Below are 17,562 nucleotides of genomic sequence, written 5' to 3'. Positions count from 1 at the left end.
AGCATGGATTTAAATTTAATACACAGCTTTAGATGGAACAGCTGGATGCTGCTTCTGGTTCTGCAGACAGAGCCCAGACATTGTATCTGACTGGCTCCTTTTGCCATTAGCCCTTAACTTGTGGATTTTGGTTGTATTTCCTCTTAATGACTGTGACTATGGTGCTGATGAAAGGTGTGGGATGAATACCCCTACAGGGTGCAGTTCTCTACTTAACCCCCAGAACAGGTACAGTCAGGGCACCTGAAACTCCCTCCTACAAGGGGGGGGGAATTGTCCTTTGCACCCTAACTCTTCCAAATGGGATTGAGAAATGCAGACTCACTGTAATTCCCCAAATAACTGCTAGCAACTGTGGGTTACAACTGTGCTAGTCTGGATTTGACAAGTCTATGCATGCTTTTGTACTGATTTAACTATATTTGTTTAGAACAGTTAAATCTGCAGCCTCTGTTATCCTGATAAGGGTGTTATTTGTATAATTTACTCCTAAAATGCAGCTCATTTCCATAGCTGTATAACCATCTTTTATATCAATTTAATCTCATCCTTGCGAGAAGAATGCATGGATTTAACTATGTTTCTAAATCTATATAGGTAGTAGGTACAGCCTCCCAGAGCCCATTCTTAATCACCCTAAACACTACCTATAATAAATGTTGAGTAGAGCTAGGCAGAATTTCCAACCAGAAAGCTTTCCTGTAAAAAAAGTGGGGGTGGGAGGAAGAGAGGAGTTTAAGTTTTTCCACAGGAAAAAGTCATTTGATTAATTTTTTGCAATTAAAGTTGTTATAACTTTGGAGCTTTAGTTCTTCCACTCTCCCCTCCTCTTGTGACCAAATGCAAAAGAATGAATGGAATTGAATGGTTTATTTCCCCCTCTGCTTTGACTTTTCTAAATGTTCTCAACTTTGGAAGATTGGCAAAGCTAAAGGGTTTCATTTTTCCTTTTGCCACTTCCAATCTGTAGATTTTTCTAAAGTTGAGATTTTAAAGAGTGAAGAAATGAAAATATGCCCCTGGACACTACGCATTTAATTGTGTTCAGTGGAAAAAGGGGGGGGAAAAAAGTATGAAATTCTGAAAAGTTCATGATTTTGCAAAACAAGTATTGTTCTATGGTTCTGCAACACAGAAATAATTTATTATTTTGGTGTGAAATTGTTTTTCCTTCTCAAGCCGCTTTAACGTTGAATCCTTTTCCTGATCAAAACCAAATGACTCCTCTTTTACAATAGGTGTGAGAGGGGAATGGTTCAGCAGGTGACCTGAGACAGTTGGATTCTATCAATGTTAATAGCAAACATCTACGGCCACACCCAATCTCTTCTTGTGCTCAACACTGTGTAAGAAAGAAGAGGTTTTTTTAAGCAGGGAAGTATAAGAACTAGCATTATGTAACCTATACTAAACTGCTGCTTTCAAGTCATTTGGATTTGTTGGTCAGTGTTCCCTGAATAGCTTAGGACTTACCTATGCTTTTATAAGAAACTGGTTTTGAAGAATCACTTTCATTATTCACAGTTATCTGTGTAGTCGGTTGGTGATCTAGAGGCATTACGCAAACATTGCCTCTGCTGTGAATATCGAGAGCGGGGCTGTGCTAAATGGGTTGCATGTAATAGAGAAATGGAGCTATGGTGTGAGGCTGTTAATACATTTTCTTCCTTCACATTTGTCTTCTGAGATCAATTATACGAAAGAAACAGTTGTTTTGTACCACCTTGAAAAAGACAGTCCAGAGAACCCAACACTGGTAATAGGAACATGCTTATTTTTCATTATTTGTGTCTTGGTGTCTCAGCTGCGGCCTGCCATTAGAATAACTTAAAGGTAATGCTACCATGGAGCTTGCTAAGCTTACGGTGTAGAACAATTTTCAATTCCATTTTAGTTCACTAAAGATTTAAAAATGAAATGTACATACTCTTTATTTTGTATTAATACACTGTAATTGCTTTACAGAGTCCAGTATACCAGTTGCATGTAATTATTACAGATGAACTTGCCCAACTGGAGCTCACAAAACTAGTGCATTTATCCCAAAGCAAAGACTAAACCCTCTAACTCTTTAAAAAAATACATTAAAGAACGTACCACACACACATATTGCACTTTTCTCCATATGAAATTTTTACCCCATATACATCTCACCAAAGTCTCTTCAGAGGAGCCTGTAATACAAGATACTAAAGGTAATACTTAACTATACAGTAGTATACACAATCCTCTAATGTTAGACACAACAGACTTGAACAAAAGCAACCACTTCAAAGTAGCATGAATACGACGAGTGGTGCCCAGGGAAATAGTCTAGTGTGGCATTAGCAATTTTTTATTCTGAAGAAAATGACATGAAATGTTAAACAGGCTGTTAGTTGAGGGAGATCATCTAAGTTACTTCATGTTCATAACATTCAAAACTCTGTAGCTCCCTAAATACCTGCATTCCAAAACTCGGCAGTTTAAACTAGTTGGGACCCTCTGGTAAAGAAATTACTAAAATGAGTTGAGAGAGAGAGAGAGCGCGCGCGTGCGGAATTATTGTTGTGGTTTGATCTCTTGTGCCCCTGAATCCTGATCCATGTCGTCCTACTATGTATGGGGTTGTAGGGTTTGTTGTGGAAATAGTTAAGAAAAGGGGCAGGCCATCTTTTGTAACCCAACTCCCTGTGCAGAACTGGGCCTCTGAATTTGTTGTTCATACTATGGAGACATTTCCATATCCATAGTTATCTTCTACCTCACGCTGCTCTCTGGGTATTCAGCTTGGCCTCGTGTTTCCACAAATGTTTGCTTAATATTTTAGGGGGCATGTGGTCACCTGCTCTGGTGAGATGCTTAGACTCCACTGGGCTGGCCCTTTGTTCCCCTGCAGTGTCGTTGCCAGTTGCTTGTTCTCTACAGGTCACTTAAGACCTAGGGGCTGTTCTTTGAAGATTTTTAATAAAGTTTGTATCGCTGTTTACCCCTTCTTTAGCTTACATGGGATTTCAAATTGCCCACCAGCAATGGCTTTGGAATCACTATGTAGTCAATACCAAGCCTTTATTGAACACATCTGACTGCACTACAAGTGGATTAGTGACCAATATTACACAATGTGCTGTATAAACACCACAGGTCAGTCAGATTTTAGCATACTAGGAAATAAGGCAATTGCTGGCAGCAGTGCTGAACTTTTTCCTGTTTAAAGCTGATTAATAAACAGTCACTAGATTTTTTTTTACCTTTGCCATGTAAATACTGTATTATTGCTCTGTGTGCTGGCTGCTTATTCTCTGAAGGGGAAAAAATGGTTCTGCAGTCTGATCTTTGATAACTCTGTTTATGACATGAAATTAGTTGGTCAGAAAATCCGATTATAAGTTGACTGAGCTTTTCTCAACGTATCAAGAATTCTCTTCTGCTACCACCAATTCAGTTCAATGCTTTGGTGCTTTATACAGTGACTGGAGAACTTGCCCGTGGGTCAGTGTAAAGTGACATATCAGATTTGGTAGGTTTGGGAACTTGCAACAAGACTGGTTTGAGAGCCAAGTCTCAGGCGCAAGGTTGGCGATTGTGTAGTGATGCAGCTATTGGCATATTTAGCCTCTTTCCTCACTTTGAACTTAATGAAAAGGGAAACCTTCCAGACAACAAAAGGTGTTTTTCATAAGCAGTACCTGCTTCTCTGCTGTTCTTTGTGCTTTAAAGAACCTGCATTGTGCTTAGTGTGTTCATCTGCTCACAAAGGGCTAAACTCTCCAACTGGGGGGTACTAGGTTCTCCTTTAATATTGTCTCACAGTATTTCAAACACTGGAGACAACCCAAATTACAGTGATTACCCATGTCCCTTCTATGGATCCAAAGCGCAGCTGCTGTCTGGCATTTTGTGAACTGCAAGGGTTTGGAGACTCACGTGCTTGCTCAAAGTGAGTATCTGTTGAAACGGTTAATATAGCAACAGTTCTTGACTTTAAATATTGCTGTAATACTTTTAACATTTCACATATACATGAGCAATCAAAACACCAAGGAAGTTGCATTATATTCCACATGGTGGAACACATGCTCTGAAGTGACTTTGGCTTTAGCATGGATATAAATGGGGTATTGTCTACTTTCTTCAGGAAAAAAAGCATATAATCTGATAAAGAACCCAAAAAGGCACAGCACTATCACTTCACATGGGGGTTTTTAAGCTCATTTTGTTTTGTCCTTAAGTTCTATAACCTAAATTGTCCAAATATACAAAAAGCTTAATAAACCACCAGCAACGCATACTGTAAATTCAAAATAGTTATTTTTAAAAAGCGACCGAGGACAGATGTATCCTCTCCCATGACCAGAGCTGCTCCACAGCAGAGGCCTCCACAAGAGGCTGTCTGCAAAAAGGGTTGATTTCTAATGCTACCCTGGCTGACCTTTTTGACAATGTCATTTGCTGCAGTTGTAGACCTCCTCTTGGTACTTTCACATCTCTATTAACTGATCCTTTACCCCATTCAGAGGCCTCTAAAAACACTGCAGTGCCTGATGTCAGACTTAGCTATCTTTTGACTAAGTCAGTGTATCATTCTGTCAAAGTTCCAGAAACTTCCCATGATGGGCAATTAGAAGTTTTTTGTCAAGTTTGGGGAAACGCTGTTGCTAGCAGGAGGACGTGGAGTCTGCTGGAGAAACACCTGGCGTCCCCTGAGACCTACTGTGGACTAATTCAACATCAGTAGCTTAGAACCAACATTTCAATGCCAAAGTGCAACTTTCATTTAAATCCACCATGCACTAAAGTTTCAAGAGTCCTTGATTTGCCTTCAGGTTACCCAAGTCTGAGTTCCAATGAAAAATATATTGCTTTTATTGCCAAGAAGTACAATGTGTCACTCATTCATTCATTCTCCTTTCTTTTGCAGATCTTTAACAGGTTTCATCTGGTACTGGATGGATGCTAGCAGAGTATCCACTTTTTGGAAGGGCCCCTTTTCTTCCTCTTAAAACTACATCTGTAATCTCCTTCTCTGCAAACTGGTTCTTTGTTTGACCAAATTGCACTATCCATCTCCAGCCCCTGCCACTGGGTTTGTGGCACAGTACTGACAGGATGAACCAATGGTGATGTAGCTTTTAGCCATCCCCTGCTAATACCAGTCAGGTGACTTTTACATCCCCCAGTAGGTCAAGGGTCGGAAAATAAGCCATGAATTTTAGGGTTGGAACAAAAATGAAAATTCACATGCTTTTCCTTCACTTCACCTGTCTTCCGTTCTTAAGTTAACACTGCAGGGTGGCTAATTCACCAAGACATAGCCACTATGTTGGGGGTCAACAGTCTCCATCATTTCGCAATCAAAAAGTCCTGGCAACTCTGAAAGGGTTAACGCCTCATAGTTGGACTGAGACTCATGAGATGCTGAGCTCCTCTGGTTGTCTGGTGATGCTACATTGCTTTGCTGGGCTGGGTTCATGGAATACTGGCACTGGTTTGGGTAGTCTGGCTCAGAAGAGGTGGCGACTGGCAATTCACAAGTCTGATAGGAATATTGCAAGGGCGGCGGTGGTGGCTGCTGTTGTACATGAATCTGTGATGGCAACCGAGGTGAGCTGTGGATCTGTGATGGCGGCAATGACTCCAGCTGCAGTTTCTGATACTGGCTAAGGAAAGGGTCATATTGCATTTGTTCTGAGGAAGGCTCCATTACAGGGCTCAAGGGCTGTGCCAGGCTGAACTGTGGTGGTGGCTGCTGCTGCTCCTCCTGGCCTGGAAGTGGCAGTTGACTTGACCTTGGGTAGGAGCTTTCGGCTATTTGCATCTGGTTAAAATAAGCCTGCAGCTGGGACTGCTTCTGGAGGAAGAGTCTCTTCTGATGCAGCCTGAATCAAGGACATCAACAGGAATTATTTTCAGTCTTTGAAATATTAATGCTTAGCGTGATTAGCAGACAGATCTCACTAACAGCAATAGCAGAGGAGAGTGGTGAAAAGTACATTGGGTTCCATGACCTTTGAGAGAGCCAATCCCTAAACTGCCAGTTGGGTTTCATTTACAATTGAACCTTGTTAATTGTCACTTTGCTAATCTGCACACTCAACATTCTCTCTCTCTCCCTGCTTCTTAGCAAAGGTGCAATAGCAGAGACAAAGCAGTAAGATCTCTCATGGCTAACATTACAGAGCATATTCTAGTACACGATGAAGTATTATCCTAAACGATTAAAACTAGACTATGCTTGGCAAATAAATAGACCTTATGCACTATGCAATGCAATAGGAATAATTTATTGAAAAAGCCCACACTTCACCCCCACAAAAATGCTAAGGGTGCTTGATCATACAAAAATTCTCATTAACAACGAACATCCCATCTTCAACCAAAAATTGTAGATACATTTGCTTTTTTGTTTGCTACTTGCTAAATTTCAGAATTCAGCAACTGACAATGAGTCTCTCCAGTTACCAGTGCAAATTAGTGAAGTTCCACTGTATTCCTATTTTGTGACCATCATCATCAAACACCCATGCTCTTCACATCTGACACAGGAAGAACTTAACACGAGGACTTTTGTTTCCATTGGCAAATTCCAGGGATATCACAAAAGTGGGATCTCCAGCCAGCCAATTTGCAGTCCTCTCCTGCCTAGTCTCTACAGGATTCAGGAAAGGAGGTACAAAACTGTTCCCAGCTCACCTAGTTTAGATAGTTTGTTTCCTTACACACAACCTTCTTTTCTTTTTTTGAGACATGAAAAAGCACATGAAGTTGCTTTGGTCAGCAAGATAATGCTCTGGATGGTTGTCAGCCTTAGCCCTCAACTCTACAGCCGCTCTTCACGCTCACTCCAGATATAAAAGGGACAACAACAAGAAAGCAAGTGAAGATTTCATGCCCTCCATCTGTCCAGTCCCTCTAACAGTGTTTGTGGATTACAAACACATGGATTATCTGGATATGTCTCACTACATCAATTCCCTGCCATTGCAGGGGCCTTGGACATTGGTGCACCTTCGTCCTTCCTGTTCTCTGCGTCTGGCACTCAACAATTGAGTCTCTTGAGGGCTGTAATACTTTTGTCTAATTCTGGCTGTAGGGCCAGACCCCTTCTGACCTTCATCTCTGTGGCTCTTTCACAGAGAAACCAGAGCCAGTTTTTAGCTGACATACAGGCCTTTCTATACGCTCACTCTTTTTGCTTTTGTATCAGTTTTCTCTAACTGCTGTTGAGCCTAGCACTTTAAATACATAGAGGAAACAGGTTACAAAAAGAAGGTGGGGTAGAGGATGAAAAAGTCTCTTCCAATCTAAACTCTCTTGTAGTAATCATAGACATTACAACAAGCCAGATATTTTTAGAGAAGTGTCATTTTTAAATTGATTCTCCCTTCTGATGTCTGTAAGAGCCTGGCTTACAGGAATTCCTTCATGTTCTTTGTGGTAAAATTATCTGGTCATGGAAAAAAGGCAGGAAATACCCAAATGACTGCAGGGATTCTGAGGCACCACATCATTCATGTTCTGAGTTACCATAAATACTGCAATACATGGTCCAAACACTTTCACTGGAAACCATGAGTACAGAAGTATAGCCACACTGCCCCCAATTCACAGACCTTCTGCACACTAAAGAAAGCTAAGGACATACTACAATTTGCTGAATCAAACTTCTATGGTCCTTTATTATCACTGCAGTAGTCAGGCAGTGGTGGCTGTTGGGACCCAGCTCCCTTTCAGTCTCTCTCCCCTCCACTGCACAGAGGAAGTGAACAGGGCTACACTGTTGGGCTGAACTCAGGAGGGAAGCAGAAGGCTGTACCCTGTGAGTATCACCCCCCTCTGCTCCTCCCTGGACAGAGCCCCAGCTGACCCTGCCAGCCCATCAGCTTGGCTCCATAAGCAAAAAATTCACAGATCCCAAAAAGCCAAAATTTTGGTGAAATTGACAAAACCTGAATAAAATCTAGTAATTTTTCAGCAAAAATTGGTAAAAACTGATAATGAAGGGCCTTAGTACTGTGTTCGTAGAGATTTTAGATGAGAGTGAGTTTGGCTGTCCCAAGAAAGTCTCTATTCTATTACTCCTGGGAGGAAGTTACATGCAAATCACTCAGCTACCCAGATTGTGAACCATAGGAACAGCCATACTGGGTCAGACCAAAGGTCCATCTAGCCCAGTATCCTGTCTTCCAACAGTGGCCAATGCCAGGTGCTTCTCACCTGTGTTCTTGTAACTGCTGTTCCAGGCTTCGGGGCAGTTCTTTGCAGTACAGCTGGCAGGTATTCTGGGCTTTTGACAGCAGGCTGGGTTTCTGCAACAATACCAAAAGATGATGGATTTAAAATGTGAAATGAAACGCACTGTTTTAAATGCATGAGAGTCCAGGAGAGACTGAACTGTCCCATAAAGTCTCAGCTGGGGAAGTACTTGTTTATCCTATCACAATGTGAGGGTTTTTAAGAGATTGGGGGCACCATTTTCGAGAGTGGATGTGTAAGTTTTGGATGTCTAACTTCCTATTTAGCACCTGGTTTTGCAGCACCACCAGTTACTGGTAGTGCCTAGAGGCCCCAATCAGGGATCAGGATCCTATTGTGCTAGGCACATGTAACTAGAAGATAGGATTTGCCCCAAGCACCTTTCAGTCTAAGTAATCACCCTCCACTATAACTGAAGCTAGTGGTACTCGGAGGTACTCTGCACTCTGAAAAACCAAGCCCAGTGTCACTCATGTTGGATATCCAAAATAATCTGAACCACTCAGAACTCAAGCACACTTGAAAATATTATTTCTACATTATAGATATGATTAGGTACTAACTGGTAGCTGTAATTGATTTCAAACATTCTCGGAGGTTGGACTTCTCTGGGAATTTTTATTATACAAGCTGGAAGAATTTGCAGAATTTGTGTTCTTAAAAGGAAACCAGTAAAAATAAAAAGAGAAATGTTACTCAGATGAAAAAGGACAGAGGTTCCTCAGATCACTTCCCAAACCAGATCTTGTGATGTTTCCTTTAAAGGAATGCAACGAAGAGGAGCTACCAAGAACTGCCATTGAACTCCTGTTACTCATAGTTGCCTCTAATTAAAAAGTAACTGGCTAAGGAAGTGGAAAACCAGAAGCAGGAGCTGCAGCAGCCAAAGGAACCCCTAGTATACAAGGTGTAACTTTAATTTTTGTTGCTTTACTAGTTATCCACCATTTTTCCCATTGAAAATAACTCAGTGGCTAGATTGGTATGTACTATCAATGGCTGGCTTGACACTGTGGAGGAAGGCACCATACCTGCAGTCTGTGTTGCAAGTACTGTGTTTCTAAGCTCTGCCGTCTGGATAATAACTGGGGATGCACGCCATTAGGGAAGGCAGATACAGTCTCCTGCTGCTGAGAAGCTTCCTCCTGGGAAGAGAAGGCAAGAGCACAGTTTGATTCCTCCAGACAGAAGCTACATTTTCTGCTTAAACCCTTTAGGGAGCTGCTTACACAGATCTCCATAGTTGCAGTGATTGGGGCTGTAGTGCCACCTGATCTGCAGGGCTCATGGCTCATTTAGGGTTGTTTAGAATTTAGACAGGATTGTTTAGAAGTCTCCTCTACGCCACATAATAGAAAAGGCACACAACTGACTAACCTGGAGAAACACAAGGTATTTCCTGACTCATCTGCGCTCAGATCCCAGTGGCACCAGGACAAAGTAATCCTGACCCTGTGAATATGTCTGCCTCTTTTCAGAGTTTTAAAACCAAAGACAAAAGGCTTTTGATACAAATTTTAAAAAGAGCTCTACACACAGTGAGTGTCTCCAACAGGCAGGATAGCTGCTGATGTGGCTGGAGAGAATGGTTCACTGGTTGGCACCACAACTGAGCTCTGACATGTCACACTTAATGACCCATTCTTCCGAATGGATTGTGACTTTGTGGTTTCAGAGAGTGAGGAGTGGCACTGAAATCTCATAGCGAATTGTGAGAAAGCACTGGGATTATCAGTGCTTCAAAGTTGCTCTCTAGAGCATTTTGCAAGGAGTACCATAGGTTCTGTTGACCATCCATGCTGATTATTCCCTTGAGCAGGTGGGCCCAACAAGAAAAGATAGAAAGTGCTTATTATTTACAGTGCTGCCTCTTGTTTTATTACAAACAGGCAAATAAAGGAAAGTGGAAGCAACTAGTTGGATTCTGTCTGACAAAATAAGGCCAAAGCTGGGCAAGTGATGTACCACCAACCACATTTAAAATGACGGGTGGAGGTTCAGTTCTGTTACAGCACAGTAACTCCACTGTGGCAGAACAAAATGTAGCTCTATATGCCTCTAAAACACATCCTTAGGCTGAAACTAACAATCTGTTGGATCTGAAAAGCCCAGAATACCATCTCACTGGTTCCACAAGGCTGGCAAACACTAACCCATAGGAGCTCAATACCTGCTCTACCCTCCATTATACAAGTGAGGGGGAGAGGAGCAAATTTAAGCTCTAAATTAATGTCTCTTCTAGGTCTCCCAGTGCATCTCCTCTCCTCTTTATCTGTCTCGTTGAGGAAGGGCTTGTTTCTGCTTGTGGCTTGTACAGCACCAAACACATTATCTGTGCTTAACACACACCTGAGGGGGACTGTTTACAAGATTCTGCAAGTGGGGAGCGGTTGATGTTAGGTTGGGCTCTTCTTCTGATCCCATCTGTTCATATAGCAGCTGGACTTTATTCAGCTCCAGGATTCCTTTGGTTCGTGCCAGATTCTGAAGGTGCTGTCGAAATGCTACAATTCCTGGACAAAAGTCAAACAGAACAATATCAGCAAAGCTATTGCTATTCAGTCAGCACAGCCCAGCTGAGCCATATTTTGCCACTAAAGCTGGGGTTAACGCACACATGGTACTATGTTTGTGCATAACTTCTCATGACAACAGTGAAACAGTTACCTTGTGTGAGGGATGTGTCAGATGCCCTGCGCCCCTCTCGGAAACTGACGGGGGAACGGTTGTGGGCCTCTCGTTTTTGGGACGTCAGTGCCTGCATGGCTGGATTGGCAGGTCTCAGGCCTATGAAAGGGGATGTTATTCTGGGTGCTGGCTGGTTGGCCAGCACCATTTCCTTCAGGGTAGGAGTGTCCTCAAGGAAGTTAAGATCCCTCTGAAAAGATCCCATATCATATTCTGAGTCAATGCTGCCCAAAGATGGATTCTCATCCAAGGAGTAGACTTTCCCTGTGAGAAATAACAAAAGCCAGATTAAACAGAAAGTGCAGTAATTTAGCAAAGCAAAGCACCACCGGTTTGAGCCATTTTTGCCAGCATGGTCTCCAGTGACTGGCATGGAGGAAGTATAAGAAAAATGCAAGCTTTATAAACACACTAATACTTTCAGCACTAGAATGGGGTCACACACCTGGTTTTAATACTAAGTTTAAGGATAAAATAAGTTAAATGGCTTGCTAACAAGGATACTGTGCCCTTCGTGTAGAAATCCCCCAAAGCGCTTTTCAAACAATCACTTCATTCACCACTGGGGTGAAACACAGAAGCCATTTACAGTGGACAGGTACATTACACAACTATTGGGGACATGAAGATGTGCATTCCACATCCAAATGAAACTGCAGTGGGAATTTAGGGAGGCAGAATGGAATTATCCACACTGGAACCTAGCCAGGTTAGTGGGAGCCAACACCTGAAGAAGTGCAGTGGAATCCTGAATGGTTAGATGTGGTTATGAACTTGGCTCTATAATCGCTAAAAGACAACAGCTGAGGGCTTTAGCCTTGCACTAAGACCTCAGTTCAGTACGGACTCTGGTAGAATGCCATTAAGTCACCAATCTTGTTTTCTTCACCACACTCTTTTTCTTGAGGAATTTCCCATTCAAGTACTGTCTAGATTCTGTTTAACTTGGGAGAGCTGACAAGATCATAGCTCAACTTGGCATTGCTGCATCCCCGCATTGGCATTGAGCTGCCAGAGAAACTAGTGTTCCTTTCTAGGCATATATATCACCTGGGAATTAAATATGTTGGGATGGTTAATTATGCCAAAAATGTAACTCATTTAATTTGCCTGCCACCCTCTACCCTTTCTACATTGCCATTAGATTGGATAGGTTTGTGCTTGCATAGGCCAGCTGTGAGTTTGCTCCCTTGACTTTATATCTGCCTCTGTTCAGTAACAAATAATAAATAAAGCTGCTTTTCTTGATAGTTATTAATTTAAGACACAAACCAAGCTAGTGTTTTTCATCCAACATGTAATAAGCTGGGCTCTTAGATCCTTAATTAAACTTCTGCAGAGACCTCTACAATATATGTACCTGTGCCTGGCATCATGACAAGCTGGTTGGTCACTTCTGCCAGAGTGTGACGTCTTTTCCCACAGCGGGTTGCTTGGAGGGCTGCAAATGCCTGTGCAGGATCATCTTCTGATTCACCTTCTGTCTCTATTCCCTCATCAATAGAGGTTTCCATCATGCTAGTAGGCAGTGACTGGCATCCTTTCCTAATCACCATAGGGGGCAAGGGATCCAGCAAGCAGCCATTTACCTAAATGCCACAGGCAGAGGAAGAAAGACAGCATTCAATTATTAGCATAGAGGCTCCCTGAAGAGTCAAATCTCTGCCCTATATTGTGAGATGCAGAGACACAGACTGAAACGGACTCAAAACAGCCTGGATATTCAGTGTCATCTGCAAACTCCTCTGATTTCAATCAGAGACCAGTTCAGAGTTCCAAAGCGAGGTTCCAGAAGAGTGGAATCACTGGTCACCTTATTTTTAAGTTATTGTTGGAATCTCTCAAATTTAGTCTGTTAGTTTCCCTAATACTTATTCTTGTCAGGAGTGTCTCATAAAATCTGCTTCAGGCTTAGCCACAAAATATTTAAATTTATGAAACGTGATTTTTGTTCTCCTTTGTCCTCTGTCCATTGTTTAATTTGGAGTTTGGCAAACAAGCATTCGTAAGACCAAGTTTGCCCTATTTAATTGCACTGTCTCTCTAAAACTGCAAAACAGTAAGTTATCTTAGCGTATTTCACAAAGGATCAGCAAACATGCCCTTCCTTGGTTCATGCTTAGAACTGGTCATTTGCATTAAAGGTCCATTCCTCTTATCTTGTGTCTGCTCAGTCCAGCTGATGTGGTGGTGTCTGGGACTTGCAAGGGAAAATGAACAACATCAGTTTGTTCAGATAATTTTACATTTTGATTCCTTAATAGTGAATAGGAAAAAGATGGCACCTGTGTTCATACCACACGATGGCTGGTACTTTAGAGACCAAACTATTTTTTAAGACTGCATAAAGTACCCTAGAAGCTATAAGCAGCTTCCTTTTGCAAGGCTGGCCTGGGCTCCTACTTTTTTCTTCTGGAAACATCAGGGTGGATAACCATATTTTTCATTTGTTTATTCAACTTGTTCAAAGTTCAATTACTAGCTCGTTCAAAATTGAGAAACTGAATGAGAGTTGAAAAAGCAAGAAAGTGTGTTCTCTCCCAATCTACGAATAAAAATGGAGCGTGAGGATGAGATCTATTAGAACTAAAATCTTGATGGACACGGTGACCTGAAACATTTAGTTCAATTCATTAACTACGGACACTTCCTTTAACAAATCAGCAAGTTTTAAATGCAATTTTGATACTTATTTTTTATGTATCCAGGACATGTAATATTTTTAACTAATAATGATTCTAAACTGCTTTTTTGTGCATTTAAAATAATAAAGTAGAATTAACTTACTTTCAGATTTTTATATTTGTAACTTTATAACTGCTTAAATATTTATAAATACAGTATATCTTCCTGGTTAGCAAAAAAGTACCAAATTTAGTATAAAGGTTATACGTAGTTGTAAACCGACGTTTTCATGGTTACTAACTAAAGAGAAATTGCCCTTTTTCAGGAAAATAACTAAACTACAGATGCAATTAAAGATAAAAATTGATTTAAATCAAATTTTTCTGTTTGCTGATTTAAAATGATTACAATCAATGATTTAAATCATTTTCAGAAAGAACAATTAATTGCACACATACAAAATGGGAAGTGACTGCCTACGAAGGAACAACTGTGGAAAGGGATATGGGGGTTATAATGGATCACAAGCTAAACAAGACTCAACAATGTAACACCTGCAGAAAAAGCAATCATCATTCTGGGATGCATCAGCAGGAATGTTGTGAGTAAGACACAAGAAGTAACTCTTCCGCTCTACTCTGTGCTAATAAGGCCTCGACTGGAGTACTGTGTCCAGTTCTGGGCACCACATTTCAGGAAAGATGTGGACAAACTGGAGAAAGCTCAGAGGAGAGCAACAAAAATTATTAAAGGTCTAGAAAACATGAGCTATGAGGAAAGCCTGAAAAAATAGGGTTTGTTTAGTCTGGAAGAAGAGAAGACTGAGGGGGAACATAAGTTTTCAAATACATAAAAGATTGTTACAAGAAGGAGGGAGAAAAATTGTTCTTCTTAACCTCCGAGGATAGGACAAGAAGCAATGGGCTTAAATTGCAGCAAGGGAAGTTTGGGTTGGACATTAGGAAAAACGTCCCAACTGTCAGGGTAGTTAAGCACTGGAACAAATTGCCTAGGGAAGTTGTGGAATCTCTTTCAGTGGAGGTTTTTAACAGGTTGGACAAACACCTGTCAGAAGTGCTCTAGTTATTACTTCGTTCTGCCTTGACTGCAGGATGATTTAACTCAATCCACCCTGTGCAAGATATCCAGTATGATATAAAGACCACCTCAGAGTGGTCCCCCAGAGCAGTCCCTTTCAAGCCATCTGATGTGGTCCTGTTTCAAACAGTATTACATTAATGCTCCCTAGGGAACTTTTAGGGCACACCAGCAGGATCCACATGCACCACTAAGTGTGCAGTGCACCAGTAGTGCATACTAGACTTCACACCCCTAGTATGGACTAACGCACCATGTAGACAAGCCCTAAGGCTCTTGGATTTCTACCATTCAGATGTGGCTCCCCATAAATTGTGTTTGCTATTATTCTGATGCCTAAGATGGCTAGGGTATAGTTGTCAAGTGTAGTTCAGGAACCCATCCTTGGTCTTGCTCAGTAGGGACAAAAGATGAAAGAATAAAGAGGCATCCTTGGGTTTGACATTTCATGGATCATCTAATAACATTTCCTCATTCTTGGTTTAAGAAGGTTTTAGGAGAAATAATTTAATCCTCTTTTCCTGTCTAATACTGAACAGTTAATATTATGCTTTTACCTTTATTACATACAGTGCGGTAAATCTTCTCCAAACCCTTCAGAGGGAGCTTTCCAACCATTGCCTAGAAGGTACTCTGCTCCTGAATTTTCCTCTCTTCTGCATTTTCATTTTGAGTCCCTCCAACCAGATAATTATCTCCCCACTCTTCACTAATCCCCCGACATTTAAGCAGTTGCAGTTTTACAAAATGGTGTACAGTTCTCTACAGAGTTTAGTTTTATCAGATTAACTTCATAATTAGATAACTGCTGAGCTGTTTGGGGGTTGGGCCAACTGCCCACACATCTCTGTGGACTTTGCTTTCTAGTGAAAACCCAGTCAGTTTTCACTACCTAGTCTTGGAATGTAATGTCTATACCTGGATAAGGGTTAGAGTGGGGAGCACCGCATAAGCCAGATGATTACCAGACCCAGGGAAAGGGCAGGCATTCAGCTATGCCCAGATGGAGGATCCACAAAGCCCTCCAGATGAGAAATGACTGCCTGGTGGACTAAAAGAAATCTCTATAGGTTTCTGAGAAAGTCACTTAATTTCCATGCTTCCTGGACTCATAGAAAGGAGACTTCAGGGTAAAACTGAAATTCTCTAGTTTATCCAGTCCTGCTTGCATAGAAGCTGAGTCACGTTTTGGGGTGATACCCATGGACAGCTGGCGTTGTCTGTTCATCACCTCCACAGCTGCACGATGCTAAATGATGGATATTTCTAGGGATAAACTTGGAAGGGGAAGAATGCATTCAGGCTTTACCTAGAGTAAATTTGGATTCAGTTTTATTCTGGACACTTCCTGATATCTTTTGCAATTTAATTCTTAAACTTCCCCCTGTTCATAAACTCTCGAGTTTCCTGCATAACATTTCCAACCTGTTTTAAAACCCACTTGAGCAAGCAGCTTGGTGCCAGAAACAGGTTATTTCTGAATCTGTGGAATCCCTGTACTCTCCTTCACACCATTCCTGCAAGCCACCAAGTTGTGAGCACCTTCTTTCTGATCATGGACAGGGCAGGATGCCCTCTGAAGTCCATGAGAGCTGCTCCTTAGTCATTTGGGGATCACTGGGTGATATGAGGTGCTTCTGCTGACCCAAGGAATGAGACTGGGACTATTTTCTGGCATGGCAGTGCATAGCACTAACTACAAGGGCCATCATTGCCAGAGACTGATTTCATGGGTTGCTTTTTTTAAATACAGGGATCGCTAGTGTCTCTCCCCAGTCCTGACTGAAGAGTCTAATGGGTGACTGCATTACAAGAAGGGGCTTTTGTATGCATTCCCCGCTGGTGCGATTTAATACTGAACTAGTGTAATTTTGTGACAGTAACGGAACAGTTCAGCAGTCAGTGAGATGCCAATGCCATGCGGCAGCAGCACTGCTTCTGTTTGATAGGAAACATTTAAATGTCCCCAGCTGTAGTCATTTGTACAATAATATGGGGAAGGTCATCCCTGTTGCCTGAGTTTTCCTTGCAATGCTATAAACTTGAATGAAAGCTTTGCACATGGTCCTGAGCTAACCAGCATTAGCATAGTGCAGACGTTCCCACTACACACTGGAATTCAGTTGGCCATTCTGTATAACTAGCATAACTTCCTAGTTATTAAACACAAGAGAAAAGATAACAAATGACCAGTCTCTGTGTGCCTTCTCCCTGAGTTTAACCGCGAGTAGTGGGGCCTCTGAGGAGTCAGATAGCAATGTCAAATGCAAGGATGCAGCTGATTCCTGCCACTGTTTTTGCGGGGGTAGAGGATGCATGATAGATAAATCAGCCTCAAAACAGAAAAGCATTAGTGACACCGGAGGCCTTGCTAGATGCATTACTAGCACACAACCTCCAGCAGTTAAATCTGCACTGAAGGCAAAATGCTGGGCCCTTCGGCCCTGTCTTGACAGGTAAAGTTTGTGGCTTTCAACTGAGTTAGCTGACCAAAACTGAAAAGCTCTCAATGCTTATGTAGGATCCAGGCTAACACAGAAAGCACATTAGCTAGCTCTTTGTAGCCTTGGCTACCTCTCTAACTACAACATGGCCAGCTAAATATATTCAGCCCAGAGTGGATTGATTTAAATCAGCTAGTTAAATCACCAAGAGGCAAGTCTCAATTTAAATCACTGATTTTAATAAACTTTTCCATTTGTACTTCAGGTATTTTTAAAGAGGCACGTTCTCACTGATTGATATAACCATTGAAACATGTTGATTTACAACTAAATAGAGTCAACTGTGGAACTCCTTGCCTGAGGAGGTTGTGAAGGCTAGGACTATAACAGGGTTAAAAGAGAACTGGATCAATTCATGGAGGTTAAGTCCATTAATGGCTATTAGCCAGGATGGGTAAGGAAGGGTGTCCCT

General features: G+C 41.7%; 2 protein-coding genes across 12 annotated transcripts in view; one reads left to right on the top strand and one right to left on the bottom strand.

Annotated features, from left to right (window-relative positions):
• Positions 1–17,562, top strand: part of ALG9 (ALG9 alpha-1,2-mannosyltransferase) — a 122,799-nt gene that overhangs the window by 101,452 nt on the left and 3,785 nt on the right. For 2 of the 5 annotated variants that reach the window (XM_043534062.1, XM_043534058.1), the window contains exon 16: positions 1,966–4,109. The exons of 2 other annotated variants lie outside the window; for them this stretch is intronic. In XM_043534062.1, coding sequence (XP_043389997.1) covers positions 1,966–2,058 — 93 coding nt within the window. In that variant the 3' untranslated portion in view covers positions 2,059–4,109. Of the gene's footprint in view, positions 1–1,238; positions 4,110–17,562 lie in introns of those variants that run through there. One more of the 5 variants, XM_043534060.1, reaches the window with a different exon arrangement.
• Positions 1,906–17,562, bottom strand: part of SIK2 (salt inducible kinase 2) — a 113,065-nt gene continuing 97,408 nt past the window's right edge. For 6 of the 7 annotated variants that reach the window (XM_037882116.2, XM_043534064.1, XM_037882118.1 and 3 more), the window contains 6 exons: positions 12,284–12,512; positions 10,903–11,187; positions 10,585–10,748; positions 9,267–9,380; positions 8,197–8,288; positions 1,906–5,858 (listed from right to left, as the gene is read on the bottom strand). In XM_037882116.2, coding sequence (XP_037738044.1) covers positions 5,276–5,858; positions 8,197–8,288; positions 9,267–9,380; positions 10,585–10,748; positions 10,903–11,187; positions 12,284–12,512 — 1,467 coding nt within the window. In that variant the 3' untranslated portion in view covers positions 1,906–5,275. The remainder of the gene's footprint in view (positions 5,859–8,196; positions 8,289–9,266; positions 9,381–10,584; positions 10,749–10,902; positions 11,188–12,283; positions 12,513–17,562) is intronic. The other variant, XM_037882117.2, reaches the window with a different exon arrangement.

The sequence above is a fragment of the Chelonia mydas genome, chromosome 22 (assembly GCF_015237465.2).
Source record: "Chelonia mydas isolate rCheMyd1 chromosome 22, rCheMyd1.pri.v2, whole genome shotgun sequence".
Taxonomy (NCBI): domain Eukaryota; kingdom Metazoa; phylum Chordata; order Testudines; family Cheloniidae; genus Chelonia; species Chelonia mydas.
This window is presented reverse-complemented; position numbering and strand designations above follow the sequence as displayed.